This window comes from Peromyscus maniculatus, chromosome 4 (genome assembly GCF_049852395.1).
Source record: "Peromyscus maniculatus bairdii isolate BWxNUB_F1_BW_parent chromosome 4, HU_Pman_BW_mat_3.1, whole genome shotgun sequence".
Taxonomy (NCBI): Eukaryota; Metazoa; Chordata; class Mammalia; order Rodentia; family Cricetidae; genus Peromyscus; species Peromyscus maniculatus.
The window spans coordinates 44,032,723-44,044,985 of record NC_134855.1 but is presented as its reverse complement, the minus strand read 5'-3'; the positions used below and the strand labels follow the sequence as shown (position 1 = coordinate 44,044,985).

At 35.1% G+C, this 12,263-nt stretch overlaps 1 protein-coding gene across 1 annotated transcript in view; it reads left to right on the top strand.

Annotated features, from left to right (window-relative positions):
* Positions 1 to 12,263, top strand: part of Scn1a (sodium voltage-gated channel alpha subunit 1) — a 149,192-nt gene that overhangs the window by 97,460 nt on the left and 39,469 nt on the right. Inside the window, exons 8-14 of the mRNA XM_076569585.1 lie at positions 3,356 to 3,419; positions 3,865 to 4,006; positions 4,559 to 4,765; positions 7,544 to 7,828; positions 8,715 to 9,095; positions 10,318 to 10,450; positions 11,192 to 11,430. Of these exons, the coding sequence (XP_076425700.1) occupies positions 3,356 to 3,419; positions 3,865 to 4,006; positions 4,559 to 4,765; positions 7,544 to 7,828; positions 8,715 to 9,095; positions 10,318 to 10,450; positions 11,192 to 11,430 (1,451 nt within the window). The remainder of the gene's footprint in view (positions 1 to 3,355; positions 3,420 to 3,864; positions 4,007 to 4,558; positions 4,766 to 7,543; positions 7,829 to 8,714; positions 9,096 to 10,317; positions 10,451 to 11,191; positions 11,431 to 12,263) is intronic.

Below are 12,263 nucleotides of genomic sequence, written 5' to 3'. Positions count from 1 at the left end.
CGATTTTTCCTTTAATGAGACTGAAGTGTCTTTCCTAAAATCTTTTGATTAATTTTGGCTTGAAGTCTATTTTGTTAGGTATTAAAGTAGCTAGACCAGTTTGCTTATTGGAGCCATTTGATTGGCTCTTTTTCCAACACTTTACTCAGAGGTAATGTCTATCTTTGATATTGAGGCATTTTTCTTCTATGCAAAAGAAGGATGGGTCTTATTTTCACATCTGTTCTGTTTAACTGTTGTTTTATAATTTGGGAATTGAGTCATTGATATTTAGAGCTATCAATGACCAATGACTATTGATGCCTATTATTTTGTTGTAGTTTGATATTATTTTGTCCTTCTTTAGGTTAGGAAAATTTTCTTTTCTTTTTTTTTTTTTGGAAAATTTTCTATGATTTTGTTAAAAATATTTCCTTGACCTTTGAATTGATTATCTTCTCCTACTTCTATTTCTATTATTCTTAGGCTTAATCTTTTCATATTGTTGCAGATTTCCAGAATATTTTGTGTCAGGAATTTTTTAGATTTAACATTTTCTTTTATTGATGAATCTCTTTCTTCTAATTAGCTTGATATTATTTTGATAGTGGCCGTGTGTGTGTGTGTGTGTGTGTGTGTGTGTGTGTGTGTGTGTTACTTCTTTGCATTATGCTGGTGAAAGATTACTTATTGTCTGTGTTTTCATGGGTGTAGTTAACCTCCTTGGGCTGGAATTTTCCTTCTAGTACCTTCTGTATGGCTGGATTTGTGGACAGATATTATTTAAATTTGACTTTACCATAAAATATCTTGTTTTTTCCAACTATGGTGATAGAAAGTTTTACTGGGTATAACAGTCTGTACAGGCTTCTTTAGTGTCTTAGAGTCTGCAACACATCTGGTCAGGCCCTTCTAACTTTTGGTTTCTCCAATGAGAAGTCAGGTGTATTTCTAATAGGTCTGCCTTTATATATTATTTGGCTTTTTTCTCCTGCAGCTTATAATATTCTTTCTTTGTTCTTTGTTCTTTGTTTTAGGTGTTTTCATTATTATGTGGTGAGGGTTCTTTCATCTCTGGTCCTATCTATCTGGTGCTCTGTAAGATTCTTATACCTTTATAGTCATGTCCTTCTTTAGGTTAGGAAAATTTTCTTCTCTTTTTTTTTTTTTTTTTGGAAAATTTTCTATGATTTTGTTAAAAATATTTCCTTGACCTTTGAATTGATTATCTTCTTCTACTTCTATTTCTATTATTCTTAGGCTTGGTCTTTCATACTGTTACAGATTTCCAGGATGTTTTGTGTCAGGAATTTTTTAGATTTAACATTTTCTTTTATTGATGAATCTCTTTCTTCTATTGTATCTTCAACACCTGAGACTCTCTCTCCCATCTCTTGTATTCTGTTGGTAATGCTTACATCTGTACTTCCTGTTCATTTACCTAGATATTCTATTTCCAGAATTCCCTCAGTTTGTTTTTTTAATGCTTCTATTTCCATTTTAAGGTCTTGAAGAGTTTTACTAGTTTCTGTCAACTGTTTGTTGTCTTTTTCTTAGTTTTCTTGACATTCTTTAAGATTTTATTGATTTCATACAATTTTTATTGTCTTTTCCTGGATTTGTTTAAGGGATTTATTCATTTCCTCTTTAAAGCCCTTTATCATCATAAAGTTGATTTTAAGGTTGCTTTCTTATGTATCAGCTGTGCTAGAATGTTTGGGATTGCAGTAGTGAGGTGGCTGGGTGTTAGCAATGACATATTACCTTGGCTGTTGTTGATTGTATTCTTACAATTAATGTTTAGGCATCCAGATTTGGAGTTATAGGTCTAGGTGCCAATTTCTGGATTTATTTTTGTTGGACAGGTGTTTTCTGCCTTGGTTTCTGTTTCCTCTCTGGCATTCTGGCTGATGTGGCCTGTGGTTGAGCAGAGAATCTCCATCTGCATTGGGGGCTGGACTTCTGATGGCCTGGATGGCCTCTAGTCCAGCAGGGGTTTGCTGCCGAAGTTTAGGGCTAGAGTTCTGGCTATGTGCACAGTCACTGACCTGGCTGGCAGTCCTCTGGGGTTCATCTGGTTTGGCTTCTGCCTAGTTTTCAGGGAGTTGGCCTGGTCTCTGGGGTTCAGGATGCTGGCCTGGCCAGCCTCTGATGGGACAGAAGGCTTCTAGTTTTCAGGAAGTTGGCCTGGCCTCTGATGAGATATAAGACTTCCATCAGAGGTGTGTGTTAGAATATGGTCTGATTCCAAAAGTTTTAAAAACCTAAAAAACTCTATGCCAGATTCTTCGGTCCATGTTTGGAAATATAAATGATGTTTTCCCTTATTTTCCCTGTGTCCTTTATAATATCATATGTAATGAATTCCTCTGGAAAGTTAGCATTTGGGAAGTATTTTTTCTTACAAAAATCCAACAATATTTATTTGGTCCAATAATGATTATTTAATCCAATGTGTTCTGTATTTCTGTCATCCCTATCTATGCATTCAGTAAACTTCATTGAAAGACTACAAAGTCCAATGCAAGCAATAGGGAATAACGAGTGTGGCTTTATTTTTAGTACTGATAATACTTTGAATGAGTGGGTACAATCATAGTGAGTATACTGAGAATATCATGTGTGTACATGCTACTTGATACATGGTGAGGGGGGTTCTTCATTGTCAATCTTTGATGGGAAAGAAATGAATGGTTGAAGAAAGCCTTGAAGACATGGTTTCTTAAGTTGCTTCTGAAAGGAAGGAGAGACTTATTAAAACTGAGAAACAGTGATATGATGCAATGCTCATCTATTCTAATTGTTTTTCTAAAATTTTCATTTATTTGTAAAAAATAGGATTTGTTTTCATTCCATTCTAAAATATTTCATTTCATTACAATATTCATATAGTTGATCAAGTTTATGAATCATTATAAGCTACTAGAATTCTAGAGTCTGTTAATGTAAATTATGATTAATTTTAAGAATTTACTAATGATATTACATATGGAAGGGAAACAGGAAAATATATCATCTTTTTTATTTTGATATATGTAGTAATTTTGAGATGCCTCTCATTCTAATCTCCTTCTGCTGGTGACACTTATTTATTTCATGAAAGTAGAAAATACTGAAACATTTGCATAAATGCCCCATGAGTACACATGGTTGTCACTAATTTTACATTAACAATGAAGAAAACCTTGTACCATTGAGTACCAATACCGTTAATATATAGTAAGATTTGAAGGGAGAAAGGGAAAAACTCCTGTGTTTAAGTGAATAATGCATTATGCTTAAAATCACTTGAAGAAACTAAGACCTGACTTCCCTAGTCTTTTAGTGTTTTCCACAGTACAAGTGTGTGTCACGTGACTTTCTTTTTTTCAAACAGGATATCATTATTTCCTGGAGGGTTTTTTAGATGCACTACTGTGTGGAAATAGCTCTGATGCAGGGTAAGCCAATCATTTGTGTGAGATGTGAGTATGTGTGGTTTGTTCCCATATATATGTGTATCTCTTTCTGTAGAACTTCACTGATAACAGCAACTAACTTTATGCATACTAATTTTCAGTTATTATAGTATAAATAAAAAAGGACATAATCTAAATGTTAATAATTTCTTCTGTAAAGCAAGAAGCAATACTTTGATCTATGCTATTTCCCTGACATAAGTATCAAGCTATGATTCCGCAGTGAGGAAGAAAGGTTTCTTAGCAACAGCAACACCTAGCAGCTAGTAATATACTTTGAAGTCAAAGGTGGGAAATGTATCAGGGAGTTGTGTCCACACCCTTGTGTCCTTTAAGTAGTGACTAGATCATTTTATAAGTATAGCCTTCTAGCAGAATAAAAAGACAGCAAAATGTCTTGTCATACTTTCTTTTTCCCCATTTGCAGCCAATGTCCAGAAGGATATGTATGTGTAAAAGCTGGTAGAAACCCTAATTATGGTTACACAAGCTTTGATACCTTCAGCTGGGCATTTTTGTCCCTGTTTCGACTGATGACTCAGGACTTCTGGGAAAATCTTTACCAACTGGTGAGAATCTGAAACATATTTGCTGCCTTAAAGTAGAAGTATATAAGAATACAAACTGAATCATGAAATGCAAACCAAACATGATGTAGTAGAGAAAGTATGACTTGAGATCAGAGATGTGGGCTTCTCTATCCTGTTGATTACAATACATATTGAATGGAGTAAAGCCAAGAAGAGTGATTCTGTTCTGTTTCTCATTCTTGACTCAAATGCTATTTCTCATTCTTCTTAGACACAATTTCTCCTGCACAAAAGACAAATCTCCCTTCAGCCCTGTCTCCTTCTCAAGTATTATCTCTTTCTTTTGATCTCTTCTATGAAAGGCTCAGGTTTTGGTGGAGGTGCCCATCGTTTTCCATCAACTGTTTTAGTCTTGGTGAATCCAAGAATCCCTTACAATGATTACGACTGTATAAGTCAAAGAAGAACAAAGATAGAGGTTAAAGAAATAGTGAAGTGACACAATTTTTAATTTTGTCAGAGTTCTGCCAGACACACAGTCACCAGGTACTGAAATAATTGTGAAAGTAATTCAGGTCTTCTTGTTTCTAGACACTGCGTGCTGCTGGGAAAACATACATGATATTTTTTGTGCTGGTGATTTTCCTGGGCTCATTCTACCTGATAAACTTGATCCTGGCTGTGGTAGCCATGGCCTATGAGGAACAGAATCAGGCCACCTTGGAGGAAGCTGAACAGAAAGAGGCGGAGTTTCAGCAGATGTTGGAGCAACTTAAGAAGCAGCAGGAGGCTGCACAGGTACTAAGCAGTTCAAATGGGTCTTGTTCCACAACACAGACCTTTGCTTCTCTCCATATATCTGCTTGGATTTCCCAAGTGCCTCTAAGCTGCCCTGCCATGGGCCAATGTAGCTTTATTTATCAACCAATCAGAGCAACACATATTCACAGCATACAGAAAGACATCCCACAGCACTTTCCCTTTTCTATCTAATCAAAAAGGGAAGGTTTTAACTTTAACAGAGTAAAATTACATATAATAGAACAAGTTATCAAGCAGGAATTGCAGTTATAATATCTAGTTTATTTGTATTTGACAAAATTAAAGAAAATATTCTATCTATCCCATATTTGTGAGTCTAGAGTTTCATATCTAATTTATCTTTTATCACAACCAAGGAAAATTATAATTGTAACTAGTCTTCAACTACAACAAAGACCCCAGAAGGATATAATATTACCTAAGTAAACAGGAAGTGCATTGTAAGCAACTTCCAAAAATCTAAAATAACAGAGACAGCTGGCTACCTGGATAGTCACCCAAAATTCCTCTGTAATGTTCTGGCATCCATCTTCAGCCTAGAGATTTTTTTAGTCACTTCTGTATTTTGTAGAATATCTGTCAGTCTCCTCTGTGAAGCAGGAAACTGAAGGACTATCTCGACTTGTTTTGGCAAAATTTAGTGGTCATTTTTCCATGGTTCCTGCATGTCCAGTCAATACATTTTGTCAAGTAGTCCAGGCAAGAATAGTTTCTTGCCCAAATGGCTAACTTTTGCCATAAGGAAAATAAACTCCATATGGAGTTTCTTCAATGCTCATCATCGTCTTTGAAATAAATCTGTGCTATCAGGAGCAGGCATGTCTCATTGTCCAGAAATGCCTGTTTTTAAAACATTTTAAATGTTATATTTTATAGGTCTTTGAAGTATTTGAAGATTACCTACCTAACTGAAATATAACTATGTATACCTAGAAAACTTAACATGACTATAAGTTTGATTATCATAGATGATTAACTATAATCTGTATTTCTTAATTATACATTACAATTTTAAATGAGCTGCATAAACATAATATATTAAACAAGAGTAGAAATATATATATAGTATAACAATATTAACTTTAAATTTGTATCAATATATTAAAATCCATAGCAATGTAAAACATTTTAAACAAGTTGTTGCTCTTTGAAAGTAGATTCAATAATCTACCCTTTTATTCTATCATATCTATATAATATCTCCTTTTTGGAAGTTGCTTGTTTGCACTTCCTGTTTACTCAGTTAATATCATTTCCTTCGGGGGTCTCTGAGGGAGTTGAAGATTAGATAGTTATAATTATAGTTTTCCTTGTTAAGAAATTCAGAAAAGAAACTCACTAAAGAAGTGTAAAGTTTATAAGTTCAAAAGACATCAAAAGACAGTTTTTGGTTGATAATGCAAATTAGGATAGAAGGTGAATTAGATACAATCCTTTGGATTCACAAAGATAGTATAGATAAAGGAGTATTTTCTCTGAATTTGTCAAGTGCAAACGAACTACACATTGTTGATGTATTTATTGCCTGTGTATATTATATATAGTTATTGTAGTTATTGTATATTATTTTTTATTAGTTATAAACTTTTTTATTTTAGAACAAAAAAAGGAAATGTGGTGATATTTTATTTGTGCTCTAACAAAATAAAGCTAGCCTGAAAATCAGAAGGAGGAGCTAGCCACGAGTTAACCACAGAGGTCTGTACAAACAGACAGGAAGTGGTAGAGCTGGACAGAGAGAGGAAGTGATAAGGCAGGGTGGAGAGAGGAGCTCGCTCTTTTTCAGCAGAGGATTTCATAGGGATAAGACTTGTGGCTTGCTGCTCTGCCACTCTGATCTTTCAGCTTTTACCCCAATATCTGGCTCTGGTTTTTTTTTTTTTTTTATTAATAAGACCATTTAACAATCGTATTACAACTAATAGAATAAAATTGTATTCAAATCAAATTTTATTCAGAGCCATCTTGATCATACAGAAAGGGTTCCTTCAAGCATGCTTATTCATTTACCACAGTTCTGTATTGAGGATATTGTGGGAATAACAATAACTAAAAAGTGCAGCTTTATAACCAAACAAGTTGTGACCACACAGTGTTTTTCTTCTCTCATACTCTTACAACTAGGGAGAGCCACTGTTGAGATGAAGGTGGTTGGGGCGGCTTTTGGAGAATTGACCACCTTCTGTTGCTTAGTGGAAAGTTATCGACCCTCCCTCCTTCTTGTGGACAATAGTATTATGGAGGAGTGAGAAAGGGGTGGGGATACCTTTCATAACTTCGACTGATACTATATGGAAGTTATTGAACACTTTCAGAAACTGGAGAAGACCTGAGCCCGCTATCACATTTCCAACTTCGGATAGGATCTTGAATAACTCTTCAGTTCTTCTTCCATGATCCAGTTTGTTTTTCAGAAAAAAATGAAGATAATGGCCATTAAATACTAATTACTAGAATAGATTGAGCCCTATGGGTTTTTTTAAATGCCCAATGAATCTTTATGAACATGTGATCAATGTAGTACAATGCAGACTTCATAAATGTTACCATGAGGGAAAGTAGATTATTTCTGAAAGTCATTGTTAGTTAAAAGAAAGAAAAAAAATTCCCTTCTCACCCAGAAAACATCTTCTAGATAATATTTGCCTCAGTTAGCTAGTATTTTGTAAATGATGGCAAAACTTGAGCAACTTGAAGAAAGCTCTTAAGCAGTCTTTTCTTGTACCACACTAAAACGCTTCCTCCTCTATATAGCAGGCGGCAGCTGCAACTGCCTCAGAACATTCCAGAGAGCCCAGTGCAGCAGGTAGGCTCTCAGATAGCTCTTCAGAAGCCTCCAAGTTGAGTTCGAAGAGTGCTAAGGAAAGACGGAATCGGCGGAAGAAAAGAAAACAGAAAGAGCAGTCTGGAGGGGAAGAGAAAGATGAGGATGAATTCCACAAGTCTGAGTCTGAAGACAGCGTCAGAAGGAAAGGGTTTCGCTTCTCCATAGAAGGGAACAGACTGACCTATGAAAAGAGGTACTCTTCCCCACACCAGGTACGTACTGCTGAGTCCTCTGATGAAGAATTGAAACAGACGTAGGAGTTTTCATCAACTGAATGGACTATTGTTGCATTATGCTTAAAACTGCTTCTTCTCCATATAGTTATGTGAAAGCTTTACTTCCCTCCACACATACGCAAATATGTTCCTAGATGCTTTTGAAATAACAGAAGGTTCGAAGTCAGGCGAACTGAATTTTCATGTTGGATGTGTCGTCTGGTAATTGCCTGTAATTAATGATATTTAATCTTCCAGTCCTCGGATATTCTAAAAACATCCACAAAATGTAGACTAGGAGTTAGGTACTCAGAAATATGCCTTTGGCGAATTAACAACACTATGTTGGTTTTCTTCCAATAACTTGTTCATCAACTGTCCTATGAACTTCTGAAAATACTTGTTACAGTAAACTTCACAGAAAAGTGCACCAATCAGAATTTCAGAATGTTTAACTTCTGGTTCTACAGATATGCCATTTTACAGGTGAATCAGTGAGAACTGCTGTAGGAATTATCTGAAGGGAAAGGGAAGTGAAAATCAGTCACAGCTGTGCTGTCCGTGTTCATCACCAATGGATTTATCCATACAGAGATTCTTAAGGGTGTTTCTCTTTAAACTTGAGAGATAGTGACTGGGTATTTGTCTCCCGTTATCTTTAGGCTGCATGCCAGCTATGTATTATTTAATATCAATGGCTAGAAACAATAATGTACAAAGATAATTTAATTTCATCTGAATGCCTATGAATTATATTAATCAGAAGGAATGTGATACCTTCTCTAACAAATGATGAAATTTCTTTCAACTTAATCTTGCAAAACTATTTCAATGGGCTGTTTTAATATTATTTTACTTTTTGTTGTTTGTGTCAACCCTTCAGTCACTGCTGAGCATCCGTGGTTCCCTGTTTTCCCCAAGACGCAATAGCAGAACAAGCCTTTTCAGCTTTAGAGGACGAGCAAAGGATGTGGGGTCTGAGAATGACTTTGCTGATGATGAACACAGCACCTTTGAGGATAATGAGAGCCGGAGAGATTCACTATTTGTTCCCCGAAGACATGGAGAACGCCGCAACAGTAACCTGAGTCAAACCAGCAGGTCATCCCGGATGCTGGCGGTGTTTCCAGCAAATGGAAAGATGCACAGCACAGTGGATTGCAACGGTGTGGTTTCCTTGGTTGGTGGACCCTCAGTTCCTACATCTCCAGTTGGACAGCTTCTGCCAGAGGTGATAATAGATAAGCCAGCTACTGATGACAATGTAAGAAAGTTTTACATAGCTCAGGCATGGCTGGCCCATGATTGCTGCACCAGCCAGTGTTTCTACAGAATGGAACTCTTGAGAATGATTCCTGGTTGGTCAAGCTGAGAATGCCCTGCATCTTGTAACACCTTTAATAGACTAACCAACTAAACCTTAAAGCCTCAGCACTCCTTGCACAAATGTGAATGCATTACCTACTGTATATGCTAAGGATTAATTGAACAATAAAGAATGCCTTGGTTGATTTGCTATGTACCCATACTGAATTTAGATATGGAGACATCACCCCTAATGCTCTATTATAAGAGTAAATAAATGGCTTTTAAGTGTAAAGGGTGTATAGTAAATCTTCCCATCAGACTCTTTATTTTTATCTTTGTTTTAGTTCAGATTTTCAAAAACACTGTGCATAGATAGCTTCATCATTATCTAAAATTTCCAGGGTTGATATTTATTGTACTAAAAATGCTGATATAGGTATTCACAAAGCCAATCTACACAAAGGGACACCAATAAATTATTAATCCCGATAAAATAATTGTCTGTGTAACAAAGGAGTATTGTGTGTTTGTTACTGTACATTCAGACAAGAACTTTCCAAACAAAGGATACTTCCTCCTAAACTGTACACTCACTTGGAATATACCAGCATGATGAGCATGACTATGTTTAAATGGGATGACTTATTGCTTTGGTACCCTGGATGAAACTGTTGACCCTGCATCATATGTATGGATTTTTAGAATATACTTTGTATTATCAATGACCATCTATATCTTATATCTATAAAATGAGATTACTACAGCTAAGTGTGCTTATAGTCTTTGGTATTTTCTTAAAATGAAATGGCTACTTTCTCAAAATGGCTTGACCATCTATATGACTTTTTAAGGCATTAGGATTTAGCAATTTGTTCTTTAATTAAAAACAAATTAAATATGCCTATGACAATCTTTACCAACTATATTATAATCACATGTCACATATTTCATAAAATTATAAAACCAAGGGGGTCAAACATTTAAATTTTCTTTTATGACTATATGATTAGCAGTTTAAATATTCCAGGTTAATGATCCAATAAGTCACCAAGATCTGCCATCAGCAATTAAATATGAAAATGCACGGTGCATGTGTTTCATGAAAATCACTGTCTCCATTTATTTGTGTGCCATATTGCTCAAGTTAATCATTTAATGCCTCAGCATTTTCTTTACAGGGAACGACCACTGAAACTGAAATGAGAAAGAGGAGGTCAAGTTCTTTCCATGTTTCAATGGACTTTCTAGAAGATCCTTCCCAAAGGCAAAGGGCAATGAGTATAGCCAGCATCTTAACAAATACAGTAGAAGGTTTGTAACAAACCCCACCACCATTATTTCAATAAACTTTCATTATCTTACTGGAGTCAAATATCTCTACTTATGTGTTGGCAATTACACTCACAGGGAAAAAAAGGAAAAAAGAAATGCCCTACTATTAAATGAGTGGTCATGCATTCTGAAAGTGTTGAATATTAAATTCAATGTGCTGGACTCTGAACTCTTAATATCTTAGTAGTACATGTGAAGAGTGAGAGATTTCTAATGCATCAGTCAGAAATCCTCTGTTGTAATTAGCTACAAATTTCAGCAACATGGTTCCTTCAGTCATGATCCAAAATAATTTTAAGATTAGAGAGACAAATAAGTCATTTCCACAAAATAAAAGCATATTTAAATGATGATGTATCACATTAATCCTTGCCCTAAATCTTACAAATGAGCAGCCTGTCAGTAACACAGGATTTAGCACAGAGTGAATTACCCAAAGCTATGTTCCTGTTGAAACTTCACCTATATGACCAACAAGCTTACTAGCGGCCAAGTGTTAAGAAGCAGGGTCTATGTGAAAAAGGAAAATGATTTATTTCTTAACTCTACTATATGTACATGTCTGATGGTATCTATATTATTATATCAAGTAATTATCTTTGCAGAAAACAGAAATATGCTTGCTACTGAAAGTATGTTTAGTGGTTCTAAAATAAATATTTGCACTTAGAAGGTAGTCATTTAGCCTTCTTCCTTCTTTTTTTTTTTTTTTAAATCTAGAACTAGAAGAATCAAGGCAGAAATGTCCACCCTGTTGGTATAAATTTTCCAACATATTCTTAATTTGGGACTGTTCCCCATATTGGCTTAAAGTCAAACATATTGTCAACCTGGTTGTGATGGACCCATTTGTTGATCTGGCCATCACCATCTGTATTGTGTTAAATACCCTTTTCATGGCCATGGAGCACTACCCAATGACGGATCATTTCAATCATGTGCTTACAGTAGGAAACTTGGTAAGCATACAAGAAGGTAAATGTGTTCAGTATTCAAATTTTCTGCTTGGGAAACTGTTTACTACATTTAGTGGCTTATTAGCACTCTTTCAACCACAATTCCTACATCCCTAAGGCAATTACATCCAGCTGTCTGTGAGCACTGCTTTTTGAGAAATAATAGCCTTTAATGTCTGTGAAAAAACTGAGAAATAGGCATAGACCTGCAATAATGACTAAAAAGTCAATAATGATGTTTCCAAAGTTTTGAAAAAGTGAAGTGTTTCAGAATTTAAGGCCATGTTTTTCTTTGAGTGATAGCATCACTGTGTCCTTACTCTAGACAGTTCAAATAAGGTCATGTGTTCTTTCAAAGTGATCAACAACATAAAAGTGTCTCCATTTTTTCTCCTTCTGGAGTCTAGGAAGTCTATGTTCTGTTTCATAGATCTGTTCTAGATACAGATCATGAAATATTGAAAAGGCCCAGTGCATTTTGTATATATGATCATTAAGCCCATTTTTAGTCAATGTTTCCACTTAATACTCTCCTTTTTTATTTTAAAACATAAGTTATTAAAATGTTTTCCAGCTGAATCAACTTAGAAATCTCAGTTTTTATTTGAAGGAAGAACCATATAAAGTATGACATGCTTTTAATACAGTATTTAGGAGGAATTTTAGGATTTTACAAATATAGAAAATTAAAATATGCATATCCTATAGTGTATTTGTATTTTTAAATCTCTACTATTTACATTATGGAAATATACTTTTTATGCATGTAACTAATTGTAATGATAGTGATGATCACATTATAATACAAGATACACATTAACAATAACTATCTCATT